This window comes from Ornithorhynchus anatinus, chromosome 5 (assembly GCF_004115215.2).
Source record: "Ornithorhynchus anatinus isolate Pmale09 chromosome 5, mOrnAna1.pri.v4, whole genome shotgun sequence".
Classification (NCBI taxonomy): Eukaryota; Metazoa; Chordata; class Mammalia; order Monotremata; family Ornithorhynchidae; genus Ornithorhynchus; species Ornithorhynchus anatinus.
In genome coordinates, this window is record NC_041732.1 from 40,761,229 (window position 1) to 40,780,120 (window position 18,892).

General features: G+C 40.8%; 2 protein-coding genes across 2 annotated transcripts in view; both read left to right on the top strand.

Moving 5' to 3' along the window:
* SMIM19 (small integral membrane protein 19) overlaps positions 1–5,682 on the top strand; it is an 87,767-nt gene extending 82,085 nt beyond the window's left edge. The window contains exon 5 of the mRNA XM_039912017.1: positions 5,664–5,682. The gene's annotated coding sequence lies outside the window, so the exon portion shown is untranslated. The remainder of the gene's footprint in view (positions 1–5,663) is intronic.
* Positions 5,683–5,693: 11 nt separating this feature from the next.
* Positions 5,694–18,892, top strand: part of CHRNB3 (cholinergic receptor nicotinic beta 3 subunit) — a 33,666-nt gene continuing 20,467 nt past the window's right edge. Inside the window, exons 1-3 of the mRNA XM_029065724.1 lie at positions 5,694–5,853; positions 13,628–13,779; positions 14,609–14,653. Of these exons, the coding sequence (XP_028921557.1) occupies positions 5,799–5,853; positions 13,628–13,779; positions 14,609–14,653 (252 nt within the window). The 5' untranslated portion in view covers positions 5,694–5,798. The remainder of the gene's footprint in view (positions 5,854–13,627; positions 13,780–14,608; positions 14,654–18,892) is intronic.

The following is an 18,892-nucleotide window of genomic DNA, read 5'->3' on the forward strand; positions in this document are numbered from 1 at the left end:
TAATTCCCTGGTAGTCAATGGTAGAAAATTAGAGTTCTTTGGAGGTCTTTTAACCCATTCTGACCACAAAGAGTAGCCAGTTAATAAGTTACTGCCCCATTGCAAAAATTGTGGCTTGAACAAATTAATGCATTTCCCTAAGTACTAATTTATCTCCAGTTACAAAGAATTTTCAATTAACCAGTGGTTAATTATCTAGTTTGTGGTTTAGCCACCAGACTTCTTGTGTTTACTCTCTCATTTTTTGTCCACTTCACCTCTGATTACAAGCATCTGTAACTCAGATCAAATATTCCTTTTTCACAGTGCTTACAAAGGTTTAGAGAACAAGAAAGTTAAATCTAAAAGTCCAATGGGCTTTGTAGTAGTAGAGCTATCTTTTGAAACCCCCTCCCCCAGGATGCGGCACACTGTACTAAGTGCTTAGGAAAAAAAAACAGAAATCTGAGACACATTCTCTGCCCAGAAAGAGCTTACAGTGTAACAGGAGAGACAGATGTAAAAATATTTTCAAATGGGATAATCAGGATAAATTCACTAGATTAATTAGATTAATTTGACTAAATTAGAATTAATTAAAATCCTGTAAAAATTTACCTCCTCCACCTCTGACCCCATTCCATCGCATCCTATTTAAAACAGCTACCCTGTCTTTTCTACTTTCTCTGACCACCATCTTCAACTCTTTACTTCCAGTAGCTCTTTCTGCATTGTTTTCAAATGCAGAACCCTCCAGTTATCACCCCTTCTCTCTCTTACCATTCCTTTCCAAATTTTTCTAAAGGAGTTATTTTCACCCATTGCCTTCACTCCCTCTCCTCTAATTCTCTCCTTGACTCCATTCTACGGAAACTACCCTAAAGTCACCTGTGACCTCCACCTTTATCAAGTCCAATAGCGTCTACTCCAACCTAATCCTCTTCAAACTGTCTGCCAGCTCCGTTGAATTGTTCTCTCCAAAGACCTTTGTACAGTTTGCTCTGCAAGCAGAAAGAGCTCAATAAATACCACCGATTGAGTGGACCATCCCCTTCTCCTGCACACGTCTTTGGCTTCATTGACAGTGTCCTCTCCTGGTTCTTCTCCTATCACCCTACAAGCCCCTTCTCAGTCTCTTTTATCTGCTCCTCCTCTTCCTCTCAACCCCTGTATGGAGTCCGTTATGGGATGAGAAGCAGGAGAGGATCTGGGTTCTAATCCCACCTCTGCCACTTGCCTGCTATGTGAGCCTGGGCAACTCATTTATCTTCCTGTGTCTCAGTTTCCTCATATGTAAAAACAGGATTCAAAACCTCTTCTCCCTCCTACTTAGACTGCAAGCCTCCTATGGGACAGGGATTGTGCCTGACCTAAGTGCTTAGAACACTGCTTGACACATAGTAAATACTTAACAAATACTATTATTATTGTTCTCAAGGTTCAGTCTGGTTACCCTTCTATTCTCCATCTACCCCTACTCGTTTGGACAACTCATTCACTCCCATAGCTTCAACTACAATCTTTACATGGATGACGCCCAAATTTACCTCTCCAACCCTGACTTCTCTCTTCTGCAGTCTCACATTTCCTCCTGCCTTCAGAACATCTCGAATGTTCCGTCGTCACCTCAAATTAACACTCCCAAAGCATAACTCCCACCCAAACCCTTTTCTCCCTGTTGACTTTCCCATGACTGTAGTTAACACCACCAACCTTCCTGTCTCAGAATCCAATATCCTTGGTATTATCCTGACTCATCTCTCTTATTCAACATGCATATTCAATCTATCACCAAATCCTGCCAGTTCTACCTTCACATCATTTATGTTAATCTCCATCCAAACTGCTACCATCTGATCCAAGCTCTCATCATAGCCTGCCTTGATTACTGCATCAGTCTCCTTGCTAGCCTCCCTGCCTCCTGTCTCTCCCTTCTCCAGTCCACACTTCAGTCTAATGCCCAAATCATTTTTCTAAAAAAAATAACACCTTTCTTTCAGTCCATGTCTCCCACTCCCCAAAAATCTCCAACTGGTTGTCCATCCAACTCCACAACAGAAACTCCTTACCTTAGGCTTTAAAGCACTCATCACCTTGCCTACTCCTCACTGATTTTCTACTACAACCTAGCCAGCACACTCCACTGCTCTAAGGCCAAGCTACTTATTAAACCTCAATCTTGTCTATCCCCTGCTAAGACTTTGCCCATGTCCTCTCTCTGGTCTGAACTCCCTTCCCCTTCCTAGCCAACAGACCTCCACACTCCCTACTTTCAAATAATTTTCTAAAAAATCACACTGCTTTCAAAAGGTCTTTCTTTACTAAGCCCACGTTCCCTGTATTCACCCATACACTTGGATCTCTACCCTTTAATCACTTGATTTTCATTCACCCAACCCTTAGCCCCACAGCACTTTTGTGCATATCCATTTCCCCTACCTGTAATTTATTTTAATCTCCATCTTCCCCTCTAGACTGTAAGCTCCTTGTGGACAGTGATCATGCTCAACAACTCTAATAATGATAATAATGAGGGTGTTTGTGAAGTGCTTACTATGTGTCAAGTACAGTTCTAAGCAGCAGGGTAGTTACAATCTAATCAGGTTGGACACAGTCCCTGTCCCAAATGGAGCTCACAGTCGTAATCCCCATTTTGCATATAAGGTAACTGAGGCACAGAGAAGTTAAGTGATTTAACCGAGGTCACACAGCAGACAAGTGGCAGAGTCAGGATTAGAACCCAGGTTCTTCAGACTCCCAGGCCTTTGCTCTACCCACAAGGCCATGCTGATTCTCTAACTGTACTGTACTTCTCTATCTCTATTGTAGTGTACTCTCCCAAGTACCTAGTATAGTGTTTGGCAAACTGTAAATGCTCAATAAACATGATTGATTGAGCAATCCATCATACAGTGGTGTGTGTGTGTGTGTGTGTGTATACACCTATATATTACTGCTGGAGGAGGGTATAAGTCAATAAATTTGTGAGTGGCTGATGAGTTGATGTGACTTGGGTTTGGGAAACTAACTGGGGAAGGTTTGTGGGAGGAGGTATGATTTTAAGAGGGTTTTGAATGAGGAGAGAGCTCTGGCCTCTGTGATTAATGCCACAGGCAAAAGGGAGGCTGATGGAACAGGTAAGCAATGGGAAAGAGGTGAAAGAGTCAAGAGCAAAGTACAACTAGAAAGTTGACTTGGGAGTTATGAAGAGTGAGATCCAGAGTAGTGGGTGAAGAGGCCTAATATGTAAAAATAGCTAGAAGTAGCTTGGCCAGGTGGGAAGAGCACAGGGCTGGGAGTCAGAGGATCTGGGTTCTATTCTGATCTGCCACAGGTCTGCTGTGTGACCTTGGGCAAGTCACTTAATGTCTCTGTGCCTCATTTTACAGATACCTCCCTCTAGACTGTAAGCTCCTTGAGGGATGTATCTACCAACACTGTTATATTGTACTGTCCCAAGTCCTTGGTACAGTGCTCTGCACAAAATAAGTGTTCAGTAAATTCCACTGATTGATTGCATCTGTGAAACGGGGAGTCAATACCTTTTCTCCCTCCTATTTAGACTGTGAGCCCTATGTAGGAGAGGAACTGATTACTGTATCTACCCTAGTGCTTAATACAGTGCTTGGCACATAAAAATCAAATAAATGCCACAATTATTGTTAGTATTAAGTATCTATAAATTTTCCTGTGTGTTTCCTTTTCCCCTTTAGGAAACATAGTTAAGAGTGAGCCTACACTACTGATCAGCAGCATGAACATTAATGTCAATCACTTGATCGTATTTATTAAGTGCTTACTATATGCAGAGCACTGTACTAAGCACTTAGGAGAGTACAAAATACAGAGTTAGTAGACAGGTTCCCTGAGTTTACATAACCATTTCTTCCTGCAACAGTCTGCTTGTGTCAGTTGGTGAATCAGATTATAGTCAATCAGTTGTATTCACTGAGCATTTAGTGCAAAGTATTGAACTAAGCTCTTGGAAGTGTTCAAGATATTAGACATGATCCCTGTTGTCAAATATCCTATAATCTAGTATGAGAAGCAGCATGGCGTAGTGAATAGAGCACGGGCCTAGGAGTCAGAAGGTCACGGGCTCTAATCCTGGCTCTGCCGCTTGTTTGCTGTGTGACCTTGGGCAAGTCACTTCACTGCTCTGGCCTCATTTACCTCATCTGTAAAATGAGGATTGAGACTGTGAGCCCCACATGGGGCAGGGACTGAGTCCAACCGGATCTGCTTTTATCCACCCCAGTGCTTAGTACTGTGCCTGGCACATAGTTAAGTGCTTAACAAATACCATAATATTATTATTAATTATTATTAATCCAGACTCACATGTGCTATGGGAAGAATATTCCATAACTCTTCAATAGCACTCCATCTAATTGTGGGCTAAAAGCCTGCATTATTGCAGAAAGAACTATTTTCCAAAATCAGATGGAGAGGAAGTATTCTGGTCCCTAGATGGGCAAGTAGAAATAATAGGAGAAAACTAAAGAGACTTAGAGAAGAAATATGTGAAATGTTTCTTGACAGAGAGAATGATAAGAGTTGACAAAGTAGACCTGGTGATAGACTGCAAGCTCCTTGAGAATAGAAATAATTTCTCCTACATCTCTGTTCTCTCCCAAGAGCTTAATATAATGTTCTGCCCACAGAGTACACCCAAATACAGTTGGTTATCAAAACTTAATGCAAATACATTTATATCATACTTTTTATGGTAAAAGTGCCCACAAAATATTCAGGATGCTCCAAAATCATTTTTCTCTTTTTCACATTAGTAAAACTGACAAATGTTCTTGACAATTAAAAAAAAATCATTAAGCCTGCAAAAGTTGCATTGACTCTGCCCACACTTACCAATGCCATTCTACTCCCACCTAAAACATTCCTCTATTTCTATTTGCATTTCTAGGCAAAGAGCTTGCAAGGAGCTGCACCAACTAAACTCTTTCAAAGTCTCCCTATAGACAGAGCTCCATGAAACTCAGACAAGAAAGGAATGACAAAATACAACTTTGAGAGTTTGCATGATTGATTTTATGTCCACAAACAATGCAAGAGAATGTGCTTCTTTTCACAGATGAAACTATTCAGGGACATGGAAGTGTTATTGGCATCATTTCATTAAAAAAAAATAAATCTGGGTTGTACCAACAGACATTGTTTTCTTCCATGAGGTGTTCGGGGGAGCAGAGGGAGTCCATTCCAAGAAAGTTCAGGGATATGGTTTCCAAAAATCATACCTAACAACACTATGTGGAAGTCTTATGGTATCACAAATAAAATCTTTGAGTTACCCTATAAAACAGGTAAAGCTCCATTTTTAAACATTATTTTTAAAAATTATGTTCAAATCAATAGAGACAACATAAAAAAAAACATTCTGACTTGTGTTTAGGAGGGATAAAATAAAATAACATTCCCTCATTTTTGTAAATAGGTGACCTAAAGGGGACCTCCTCTTAATATGCTACAGCAATTCTGCTACTTAAGACTGTTGTACTGCGAACCCCCCTTAAAAGACAGTAAATAAATAAGTCAGGAGTTAGGACCCAGAGATATTTTTTAGACTTACAGGATGTGACAGCTGACTAGAAATCAATGAACTGTACTTTAAAATGCCTCATCCTGATGCGAGAAATGATTTGAATTCCTCTGATCCTTCTTTTCAGAGACATCCTTATCCTCATAATCCTTTTATGATTTGAATTACTGCATTTTCTATTCAAGACCATTTTTTATAATGGAAATTTACAGTCTATAAAAAGAAAAAAAGAAAAAAAGAATCCCCTCAAAAGCCTGACACCATGTTATTGCCAAATGTCATTATAGTGTTCTTCATTCTTGGAATTTCCAGTTCAGGTAAGTGCAGTTTATTCATTTAAAGATAAATTTTTGAGCCTCAATATTGTTTAATAAAGTTAGGGACTGAAATTGTGTTTAATAGTTACAATGGTAAATAATTAACTATTGAAAACATCAATTACCAAATCACATTTTTATCGTAGAGTCACAATTCACTTCTAAGTGATCATTTCATGTCTTTGATTTAAAATAATATTTTTATGATTACTGTGCTTTAATTTGAAATTGCTTTAGATTCAAGAATCCTAGGTCTAGTAATACGTATTATAGCCAGAAAGTCATTGGCAGGGTCATTAAAAAAATTATCTTCATAGAAAATGTATTTGATTTGCCACTATATTATATACATGTACGCATATGAGCATATATGCACACACGTCAGAATTAAGGATGGAGAATTGAGTGAGAAAGGACAGTCAAATAAGAGAAAGAGAACAGAAGAGAACAGAGAAGGAAAGATAAAAAAGATAAGGTAGAAAAGAGAGAGAACTGAAGAAATAGAAAATTTCAAATATGTTCACCTCCTTTCTGAGCTTTCAATCTTCTTGGTTGTATGATGTTCCTTTTAGCCCAATGCCATTCTGTTTATATCAGCAACGATTTTAAACACAGGAAGATAATCTTTGAAAGAATGTGATTAAAAAATAACAGTGTGAATTTATGAATAGCCAAGATCTCTGCAGGTGCCCCATTTTTTGATAGTTATTTTTCAAATGTAGAAATTGAGGCCCTAAGATTAAGTGACTTCCCGGAAAAATGTAGGGAATCAAATAGCAGGTACTTGAATCAAGTCCAGTTCCCTAAATTCTAATCCAGTGACCTCTCAACTAACCAGGCCATCTTACTGAAAACCAAAAAGGATTTAGTGTATACTCTATATCAAATATCTCTCATACACTGAATTTGTTAAAATTCTAAATGTGATTTTTCCTGAGTGCTTTTATGCCTACACTTCTGGTTTCAACTTTAGTTTATCAAGGTATGTTCTCTGTTGGTAGGTCTCAAAAAAATCAACTTTTCCAAACAAACTGACGTTAATAGGGTGAGCACAAAAAAACAGATTCCTTTCTACAACTCTGCATATTCATTTATAAGCCGTAGTTGGTTGTCAGATGGTACTTGGTGACTTGCCAAGTCCATTTTTGAGCTGTAGCATATCTCGCTGCCAAGTCTAGGGAGCTCGGATTTTAAACCCGGATACAACCTATGTTCATCCTGGAGGGGAGGAAGAAAGGCTTGTGGTGATTCAGGCATAGGCCTTGAAGTAAGCAGCTGATGTTCAGCCAAATAGAAAACATCATTAGGCTGGGAGCATAAAGAAGGGAACCATGCCCATGTCACCTGCTAGGAAAGGTAAAATATTTCAACTTGGAGCTTGAACGACCTATGAAGAAGCAGGCTTAGAGTAAAAGGGAACGAGACAGAGAAAAAAGGAATGTGGCCAAAATTGAGTTAGAGGGCCACCTCTTTATAGACAGCCTCGAGACCACCTCGTGACAAGCACCTGAGTCAAGCAATCATATTTATTGAGTGGTTACTATGTGCAGAGTACTGTACTAAACCCTTGAGAGAGTACAAAGTAACAGAGTTGGAAGACATGTTCTCCGCCCAGAACAAGGTTTACAGTCCAGGGGGAAGCGTCTTCCTACTCCAAGTGACAATCGACTGCGAGTAAAGCTGCAGTGAGGACTTTAGCAAGAGAAAAAAAAACCCCACCTCTGACAGTCTTCCTATGATCAGATGGCGATTTATCAAAGGTTTTGAATGGTATTAGTTAAGTGCTTACTATGTGCCAGGCACTGTATTAAGCACAGGGATAGATACAAGCTAATCAGGTTGGACACAGTCCATGTCCCACATGGGCTCATGATGTTAATCCCCATTTTACAGCTGAGGTAACTGAGGCATGGAGAAGTGAAGTGACTTGTCCAAGGTTACACAGAGCCAGGATTAGAAGCCAGATCTTTCTGCCTGCCAGATCTGTGCTCTATCCATTAGGCCACATTGCTTCAGAAGACCTACCCTCCCGATTGGCGGAATGTCTTTAGAAGATGAAATTTAGTGATGAAAGTTTAGGAGAACAGATTTTCCTTAGAGACAAATAAAGAAATTTCGTGATTTACTTTCCCACAAGGTCCCCAAACCTCAGAACCTAGGCTGGTTTCAGCCCAATATTCCAGATGCAGAGTTGTATCTGTGTCCCCCTCTGGTCCAAGACAGCTCTAGAGCATCAACTCAGTCCCAATCTTTCCTTTCTTTATACCATTAACACAAAAATATGAATAGAAATATTTTCAAGGTTCTGCTTTAACTCCTAGCTTCTAGTTTTTTGGGGTTGTTTCCCTAAGAAAAAAAACTTGAAGATCCAAGTTAAAAGGTCAGTTGATTAGCACAAGGAAGGTGACAAAACTGAGCATGGTTTTCTTTTAAAAAGACTTTATTTAGACAAAACAGTTTTTTCCTTCTGGATTCAGATGGAAAGCATTTCATAACATTATTATCATAGGCAGGAGAAAATGCAGCTTACTAGACAGAAGCTGCTTCGTTTCCTTACTTTCTCATCACTGTAGATAGCACCACCACCACTCCTTTCTCACAAGCCCATTAACCTTGGGATTATCCTGGCTCCTCTCTCTCATTCAACCCACATATTCAATCCATCACTAAAATCCTGTTGGTTCCAACTTCACAACACTGCTAAAATCTTCCCTTTCCTCTCCATCCAAACTGCTACCATATTAATACAATCTCTTATCCTATCCCACCTTGATTACTTTAATAATAATAATAATGTTGGTATTTAAGTGCTTACTATGTGCAGAGCACTGTGCTAAGCACTGGGGTAGATACAGAGTAGTCAGGTTGTCCCACATGAGGCTCACAGTCTTAATCTCCATTTTACAGTTGAGGTAACTTAGGCACAGAGAAGTTAAGTGACTTGCCCACAGTCACACAGCTGACAAGTGGCAGAGTCGGCATTCGAACCCATGACCTCTGACTCCCAAGCCTGTGCTCTTTCCACTGAGCCACACTGCTTCTTTATCAGCCCCCTCACTGACCTCTCAGCTTCCTGTCTCTCCCGACTCCAGTCCATACTTCACTCTGCTGCCAGGATCATTTTCCTACAAAAAAATGTTCAGGACTTGTCATCCCACTCCTCAAAAAATTCCAGTGGTTGTCCATCCACCTCTGCTTCAAACAAAAACTCCTCACCACTGACTTCAAAGCACTCAATCACCAAGCCCCCTCCTACCTTACCTCGCTACTTTCCTACTACAATCCAGGCCACACACTTTGCTCCTTTAATGCTAACCTTCTCACTGTTCCTCAATCCTATCTATTTTGCTATGACCCCTTGCCCACATCCTGCCTCTGGCCTGGAATGCTCTTTCTCCTCAAATCCAACAATTAATCCTCTGGCTTCCAGAGACTTATTGAAGGCACATCTCCTCCAAGAGGTCTTCCCTAAGTCCTCCTTTCCTCTCCTCCCACTCTCTTCTGCATTGCCCTCACTTGCTCCCTTTATTCAACCCCCTCCCAACCCCAAAGCACTTATGTACCTATCTGTAAATTCTTTATTTATATTAAAGTCTGTCTCCCCCCTCTAGACTATAAGTTCATGGTGGGCAGGGAATGTGTCTCATTGTTATATTGTGCTCTCCCCAGTGCTTAGTACAGTGCTCTGCACACAGTAAGTACTCAGTACAATTGAATAAATGAATTAAGGAACATAGAATTATCAATAATATTTATTGAGCACTTCCTCTATGCAGAACACTAAACACTTAGCGAGAACAATTACAGAGTTGGTAGAAACATACCTTGCCCACAACCTCTGCTCCTTCCCTTCCCCTCAGCACTGTGCTCATTTGTATATATTTTTAATTGCCCTATTTATTTTGTCAATGAGGTGTACATCCCCTTGATTCTATTTATCGTGATAATGTTGTCTTGTTTTTGTTTTGTTCTGTTTTGCTCTGCTGTCTCTCCCGATTAGACTGTGAGCCCATCACTGGGCAGGGATTGTCTCTATCTGTTGCTGAATTGTACATTCCAAGTGCTTAGTACAGTGGTCTGCACATAGTAAGTGCTCAATAAATACTATTGAATGAATGAATGAATGAATGAATGAATGAACAAGCTTACAGACAAAAGGGGGAGATAGACATTACTATAAATAAATTACAGATATGTACATAAAGTGGCTTGGGGCAGAGGTGAAACAGAGTGCACAAATCCAAGTGCAAGGGTGATGCAGTAGGAAGTAGGAGAAGAGGAAATGAGGGCATATTCAGGGAAGGCCTTTTGGATGAGCTGTGTTTTTAATAATGAGAAACAGCATGACCAAGAGGAAAGAGTGCAGGCCTGGGAGTCAGAAGAGCTGGGAGTCAGAATCCCAGCTCTGCTACTTGTCTCCTGTGTGATCTTGGGCAAATCACTTCACTTCTCTGTGCTTCAGTTATGTCATCTGTAACATAATAACAACAATAACAATGGTATTTGTTAAGAACTTAACTATGTGCCAGGCACTGTACTAAGCACTGGGTTGGATACAAGCAGTTTGGGTTGGACACAGTCCCTGTCCCATGCTGGGCTCACAATCTCAATCCCCTTTTACAGATGAGGTAACTGAGGCACAGAGAAGTGAAGTGACTTGCCCAAGGTCACACAGCAGACAAGTGGCGAAGCATGGATTAGAATCCATGACCTTCTGACTCCCAGACCCGTGCTCTACCCACTATGCATGTGGGACAGGAACTGTGTCCAACCTTATTAGCTTATATCTACTCCAGCACTTCATACTGTGCTTGACACATAATAAGTGCTTAAATGCCATTTTAAAAAATAAGACTTTGAAGATGAGGAGAGTGATGGTCTGTAGGATATGAAGGGGGAGGGAGTTCTAGGACATAGGCAGGACATTGGTGAGGGGTCGGCAGTGAGAAAGGTGAGATGGAGATACAGTGCATAAATTCATTTATTCATTCAAATGTACTTTTATTGAGCATTTATTTTGTGCAGAGCACTGTACTAAGTGCTTGGGAGAGTACAGTACAACAATAAGCAGACACATTCCCTACCCATAATGAGCTTACAGTCTAGTGGAGGGAAGACAGACATCAATACAAATAAGTTACAGATATGTGTATAAGTGCTTTGGAGCTGTAGGGGGAAGAACAAAGGGAGCAAGTCAGGGTGATGCAGAAGAGAGTGGGGGAAGAGGAAAGGAGGGGCTTAGTTTGAGAAGTCCTTTTAGAAGAAATGTTCCTTCAATAAGGCATTGAAGGAGGGGAGAGTAATTGTCAGCTTTGAGGAGCGAGTTGCAGGTCAGAGGCAGGACGTGAGAGAAGTTGGCAGCGAGATAGGCGAGATCAAGACACAGCGAGAAGGTTAACATGAGAGGAGCAAAGTGTGCTGGATGGATTGTAGAAGGAGGGTAGCAAGGTGAGGCATTAGTGTGTTAGGTGGTGGAGTGCTTTAAAGCCAATGATGAGGAGTTTTTGTTTAATACAGAGATAGACGGGCAACCAATGGAGCTTTTTGAGAAGCGGGGTGACATGTTCTGAACATTTATGTAGAAAAATGATTCGGGCAGCAGAATGAAGTATAGACAGGAGTAGGGGAAAGACAGGAAGCTGGGAGGTCAATAAGGAGGCCGATGCAGTAATCGAGGTGGGATAGAATGAATGACTGTATTAATGTGGTAGCAGTTTGGTTGGGGTGGAAAGGACGGTTTTTAGCAAAGTTGTGAAATCTGGCAGGATTTAGTGATGGATTGCACATGTGGGCATTAGAGGAGCAAAGTGTGTGGGCTGAGTTGTAGTAGGAAATTGGGGAGGTGAGATAGGAGGGAGCAAGGTGATCGAGGACTTAGCCAACTAGCCAGAAGTGAGAAAGGATCTGGCATAGTGAAAATGACTTCACAAGAAAGCCTACTGAACCTAAGGTGGCTGATGCAATAACTCTCATCTACTTAGAGCAAACCCAATCACTGCAGAATCTCTTCACACCACATGACACTGAGTGTTGTCAGGGGCAACTCCTATGTGTCCCCTCTGCAAGATGTCTCAAGGTGCCAGAATTTTTCTGTCTTTCCTTGGGTGCCATCAAAAATAGATGCAGTAAGGTCCAAGTGTGTGTTTACCCCTGCTACCCTCACCCCCACCCTCCCCCCACACACACTTGGTCATGCTGATAGATATAATAATGTTGGTATTTGTTAAGCGCTTACTATGTGCCGAGCACTGTTCTAAGTGCTGGGGTTGACATAGGGGAATCAGGTTGTCCCACGTGGGGCTCACAGTCTTAATCCCCATTTTACAGATGAGGGAACTGAGGCACAGAGAAGTGAAGTGACTTGCCCACAGTCACACAGCCGACAAGTGGCAGAGCTGGGATTCGAACTCATGAGCCCTGACTCCAAAGCCTGTGCTCTTTCCACTGAGCCACGCTGCTTCTCCAATAGATATGGACTGATGTCAGAAATAAGCCTGTCAGATTGGTTCATTGAACCACACTACCATATGTATTTATAAGATTTAACTAGTTAAAAATGAACTTCTCTCGGGTTCACACTGCTGGGCTCTGTTTTCTATCCCCTGATACTTGTCACAGGTTTTCCCAGAACTCCTGTCCTCCTCTGCGGCTTTCCTCTCTTAAGAAGATATACTCAACCAATGGAATTTATTGAGTACTATGTGCAGAGCATGTACTAAGTGCTTGGGAGGGTACAACAGAGTTGGCAGACGTTCACTGCTCACAACGAGCTTACCGTGTAAAGGGTGTTCTTACCTTTGCTCAGTGATGAATTAGATCAATATAGGCGAGTAAATCTCAAGTGCTCAATAAATACAACTGAATGAATCTCAAAGTAAATGACGGAATAACTGGCTTTAGAAAAATATTGAAGAATACTTTTCCTGGGAAAAAACAGCTTGTACTATAAAACAACGTTGGCAAAAGCCTAAACTCCTCCCTTTCCAGAATGAACAAAGAAAGTCTGTAGAGTGTTTATATAACACTTTCCTCAGAGTTGCTCAAAGCACTTGACAGACTGCTAGCTTTGGGAAACGATTAAATTCTCTCGGGCCTTTAGAGTGCTAAAAGTACTCTGGACATCAAAGAGATTCATTCAAGTTTCACGCATCAGAGAGTTGGCCTACCTATTAAAGAGTTCCCGCTTGATTCACTGAAGGGACAAAATCCATCAGTCCCACTATTTCTTCTGTTGCATGTGTGTTTAGTAGAAGCTGAAAAGAAAGCAAAAGAGATCAAGGAAACGCAAGGCATTTGGTTTTATTCAAGGACAAGCTTAGAAAAGTCTGGGCATAATCTAAGGGAGAAAAGAGACAAAACTGAAAGTGAGGAGCCCAGACAAAAATGCCACTGATATTGATGGGACTTCCCTTCCCTCTCTTCGCATCAGTCAATCAGTGATCTCTACTGAGCATTTGCTATGTACTAAGTGCTTGGAAGATTACAGTGGCTAACTTCCCTTTGTGTCCTGGTATGCAGAGGTCCACTGGGCTAGGAGTGAAAATTGAATTCAGATTAAAATTACCCTGGGAAATAATCAATAAATACTGTTGGTTGATTGATAGAGAAAAGACAGAGACTTAGGAGGAAGAGGTTGGGGCTGAAGTGACCTTGGGTGAGAAAAACATTAATACAATGTGTTTTATTAATATTTAGTAGAATTGTGTTTCTAATGAATGGAAAGAGATAAGGTCAAATTCTCCTACTTGTTCAGATGTCCTGTTAATTCTTTTAGCTGCTGTGGAGTTCAATTCAATAGCCGAAAATGAAGATGCTCTCCTGAGAAATTTATTCCAGAGTTATCAGAAATGGATTCGTCCTGTGGTCAATTCTAATGACACCATAAAAGTCTATTTTGGTTTAAAAATCTCTCAATTAGTGGATGTGGTAAGTAGTAACATTTTTTATGGTATTTGTTAAGCGCTTACTATGTGTCGGGCACAGTATGAAGTGCTGAGGTAGATTCAGGATAATCAGGTTGGACACTATCCAATACCCACATAGGGCTCACGGCCTTAATCCCCATTTTACAGATGAGGTAACTGAAGCACTGAGAAGTTAAGTGACTGTTAATAACAATTTGTTACCAAAACCAATTCCCACAATCTAGTTGTGTAATCAAAGTTTCACTCCTCTTATTTTTCCTTCATTTTAATTTTTCTAATGATTTCCTATGAAACAGTAGCAGACGGATTTTGCAGATGAGGAAACTGAAGCACTGAGAAATAACTTGCCCAAGGTCATGCAGCAGGCAAGTTTTGGAGCTGGAATTAGAACTCAGATCTTCCTAGGCCTGTGCTCTTTCCACTAGGCCACATGCTAGTTTTTCCTTCAAGTCCCCAAACTTTTTTTTCTTTATCTTCTCTAGTTTCGTCAATTTCCCAACTTTTGCTTTTTCAAATTCTTTAGAACTCTAGCCCAACCACCATCTAACCCATGTTCCTTTACTAATCCTATTCCTTGACACTACCACCTGGATTCGACCTCTTTGACTCTCCAAAGTGCCACCTGGATTATACAACACCATGTAAATATCACTTCAGTAAAATATGCAAGATTAAATCACAAAACTTTTAAAATTGCAGCTGAAATACTGAGAATCAACATACTGAGATTTTTATTTGGCTGTAACCCCTGAAAAGACTGATGTATAACTATGAAGCAATCTGAAAAATTTATTTAGTTTTAATTTATGTTGTCTTTACCATTTTCCTAGGATGAAAAAAATCAGCTGATGACAACAAATGTTTGGCTGAAACAGGTAAATTTAAAGGCTTCAAATTCAATCCTTTCATATCAAGTCAGTCAGTCATATTTATCGAGTGCCTAACGTATGCAGAGCCCTGTACTAAGTGCTTGGGAGAGTACAGAATAACAGTATATAACAGACATTCCCTGTCCACAACCAGTTTACAGTCCAGAGAGGGAGACAGACATTAATATAAATAAATAAAATTGCAGTTACGTACATAAGTACTTTGGGGATGGGAGGAGGGGATGAATAAAGGGAGCAAGTCATGGTGACTGCAGAAGGCAGTGGAAGAAAAGGAAGAGAGGGAAGGCTTCTTGGAAAAGATCAATCTGGCTTTGAAGGGCCGGGAGAGTAATTGTTTATCAGATATGAAGAGGGAGAGCCTTTCAAGCCAGAGCCAGGACATGGGCGAGAGGTTGGCAAAGAGATAGAAGAGATCGAGGTACAATGAGGTTAGCAGAACAGGAGTGAAGTGTGCAGGTTGGGTTGTTAGTGGGAGAGTAGCGAGGTGAGGTAGGAGGGGGGCAAGGCGACTGAGTGCTTTAAAGCAGACAGTAAGAAGTTTCTCTTTGATACAAAGGTTTTCTGCTTTCTGTTTGATGTCTCCTTTCTGGTGATGGTTCTAGTGACCAGTAAAAAGCCCAAAAAGAAGGAAACAAGAAGGATGAAATGCAAAGGATATGAATAATTTACAAACCATAATTAGCCCCCGACTAATCGGGTTGACTATAAAAACTTGTATTTCAAGTCAAATGCTGAGAAGCAAGGGGTTAGTATATTTCCCTGAATAAATCAATAATATTTACTGAATGTCTACTGCATGTAGACCAAGGTTCTAACATTTTGGTAGAATGTGGTAAGGCTAAAAAACCCGATTCTTTCCTTCAAACAGTTTAGAACCTAATAATAATAATGTGGTATTTGTTAAGCTCTTATGTATACCAAGCACTGAGATAGATACAAGAAAATCAGATTGGATTCAGACCCTGTCCTTCATGCAGTTTACAGGTTTTGAATCTCCATTTTACAGACGAAGGAAGCTGAGGCACAGAGCAGTTAAGTGACTAGCTCAAGGTTATACAACAAGCAACAGTTAGGTCCTCTGACTTCCAAGCCTATGCTCTTTTCACTAGGCCACACTGTTTCTTCTTCAGTGTAATCTATTGAATTTACTGTAAATGAATTTTTCGCATTTCAAATTTTTCAAATCTCATTTGAACCCTTATATACTTAGTATATTGCAGATCATATGTTTTATTTCTAGTTAACATGTAGAGACAATCTATGAAATTCAGAGGATCAACAGTAATAATAATAATAATGGTCTTTGTTAAGCACTTACTACATGCTGAGCACTGTTCTAAGTGCTGGGGTAGATACAGGGTAATCAGATTGTTCCACATGGGCTCACATTTTTTAATCCCCATTTTTACAGATGAGGTAACTGAGGCATGGAGAAGTTAAGTGGCTTGCCCAAGGTCACACAGCAGACAAGTGGCAGAGCCGGGATTAGAACCCATGACCTCTGACTCCCAAGCCAGTGCTCTTCCCAGTAAGCCATGCTGCTTCTCTAGTAGTCTTCCAATAGGACTTTGCATTAGAAAGGAGGTTCAGTCTAGTCACATCACCGGTTGAGAGTGTAAAGGTGCCTTGAACAGTGTCTTTTTTCCAAGATTGTCCCTATTTGCACTTTATCCTTGAATATAAACTCACTTCTTGATTAGAAACAGCTAGATGAAGCAGACCCACTGTTATGGACTAGCACTCAGCTTCCATTTTCATACAATCCTGAAATCAGGTACATGAAAGAAAGATGTCAAAGATTCAAAATTTAGCTGCAGCTGGGCAGTGGCTTTCAACCTCATCAGGAGACTCAAATAAATGCGTTACATATACTGGCAGCAGCAATCACCGGGGCTGAGGAGGTCCAAAATGAAGGTGCTTGCTTAGGCAGAGAAGTAATGTGGACTAGTGGATAGTGCACAGGGCTGGGAGTCGAGAGGAGCTTGATTCTAATTCTGGCTCTGCCACTTGTCTGCTGTTGGACTTCCGGCAAGTCTCTTAAATTCTGTGTCTCAGTTTCCTCAACTGTAAAATGGGAATTAAGACCATGAGCCCCATGTGGGCTATGGACTGTGTCCAACCTGATTAGTTTGTATCTAACACTTAGTACAGTGCTGGGGACATAATAAGTGCTTAACAAATACCACAGTTATTAAGTTCTCTGTTCCTCAGTTATCTCATTTGTAAAATGGGGATTAAGACTGTAAGCCCCATGTGGGACCTGGACTGTGTCCAACCCAATTTGCTTGCATCCTCCCCAGTGCTTAGTGCAGTGCCTGGCATAGAGTAAGCGCAAAACAAGTATTATTATTATAAACTAGTCCAAGCTCAGAACCCACCATGTGGTGACCCATTCTTGAATGTATCAACATACTAAAGGGCAGCAGCACAGAATGGGGTATCTTCCATGGAAGAGTGGAGCTTTCTAAACTTTTCTGACAAGATACTCTGTGGTCTTTTTTACATTTACTCAGTAACCTCCCTCCCATACAGCAACTGTACGGTTTTGTTTTCCCAAATGTTTTCAATGTGTCAGAATTCGAACACTGAATTACTCCCAAAGGTGAGGGATTTGGCCTTTTTAGCACTAAATGACACGACCCTTTTTTCAGTTTGTAATGGAAGTGATTTTATGGCAATGCCCTCTCTGAATTGCAGCTGGGATCACCATCATCACTGGAATTGTCTGAGCGCTTAATTTACTAACTGCGCCTTCTACTCTTCCCTTTTCTTTACAAATGACAGCTCTGACATGGAAGTTTGTAGAGCATGCTATAGGATACCAAAGCCAACAATTAAAGATTCTGCAACCTGCTATAAAGTCAGTAGGGCCACTTAGCAATCATTAGGCAAAAAAGTACAATCAGGAATGAAAAGGAGATAATAGACTCTCCCATTGAGAATGATGGACAAGTCTTAAATCTGAGAGGTCAATCAATCAATTGTATTTGAGTGCTTACTGTGAGCTGAGCACTTTGCTAAGCACTTGGGAGAGTACAATATAACAAAGTTGATAGACATGTTCCTTACTTAGAATGAGTTTATAGCCTAAAGGGAGAGGCTGATATTAATATAGATCATTTATGGATATGTACCTGAGGGACTAAGGGAGGGGTGACTAAAGGATGCAAATCCACGTGCAAGGGTGGCACAGAAGGGAGTGGGAGAAGAGGAAATAAGTGCTTAGTCAGGGAAGGCCTCTGGGAGATGTGCCTTCAGTAAGTCTTTGAAGGTGAGGAAGGTGAGCATCTATTGGATATGAAGAGCGAGGGCAATCCAGGCCAGAAGCATGATGTGGGCAAGAGGTTGGTGGCGAGACAGATGAGATCAGGGTACAGTGAGTAGGTTGACATTAGAGTAGCTAAATGTACAGGCTGAGTTGTAGTAGGCTATCAGGGATGTAGAGTAGGAAGGGGCAAAGTGACTGAGTGATTTTAAGCCTATGATTAGGAGTTTCTGTTTGATATGGAGGTGAATGGGCAATGACTGGAGGTTCTTGGGTGAGAATCTCGGTGAAGCAAATGATTAGAGTGATAGTGGCTTGCACGACACTACTCACTCTCTCTCCTTCCTGCCAGCCTGTTCCTAATGTGTTTTTCCACTGGACAAACATCAGCACTGATATGGCAGTGCTCAGTAAAGTCTTTAGTTTGGTTATTGCTTAGAAAGATGTCAATTAGTAGACATTTCGGGGAACTGGATCAAGTTGTAGTGATGGTACAGGCTGTTTTACATTAAAATCGATGAACTAAAGGCAAATAAAGCACCCAGATTGGAAGGCATCTGAGAATTCTGAAGCAATTTGGAAAGTTGTGGACTTTGTAACAGAGACAGAGACAGGATTCAGTACAAATACTTACCATGTCAGATGGCTAGGGAATTGCCAAAAAACCGTCCATTTTAAAAAAGTGTTCTGGAGCAATTCTAAGAATTAGACCACTAAATGTCATTTCTCTGCTTGGTGTATTAGTAGAGTCTATAAGTTTCTTATCAGCAAATCTGATTGAAATCTTCAAAGTCATAAAGCTTAAACAGAGTGAATACAAAGAATTGTTGTTTACCAAATCCCACCAAATTTCAATCAACGGTATTTACTGAGCACTTATTGTGTGCAGAGCACCATACTAAGTGCTTGGGAGACTACAATATAAGAGAGTTGGTAGGCACATTCCCTGCCCACAGAAA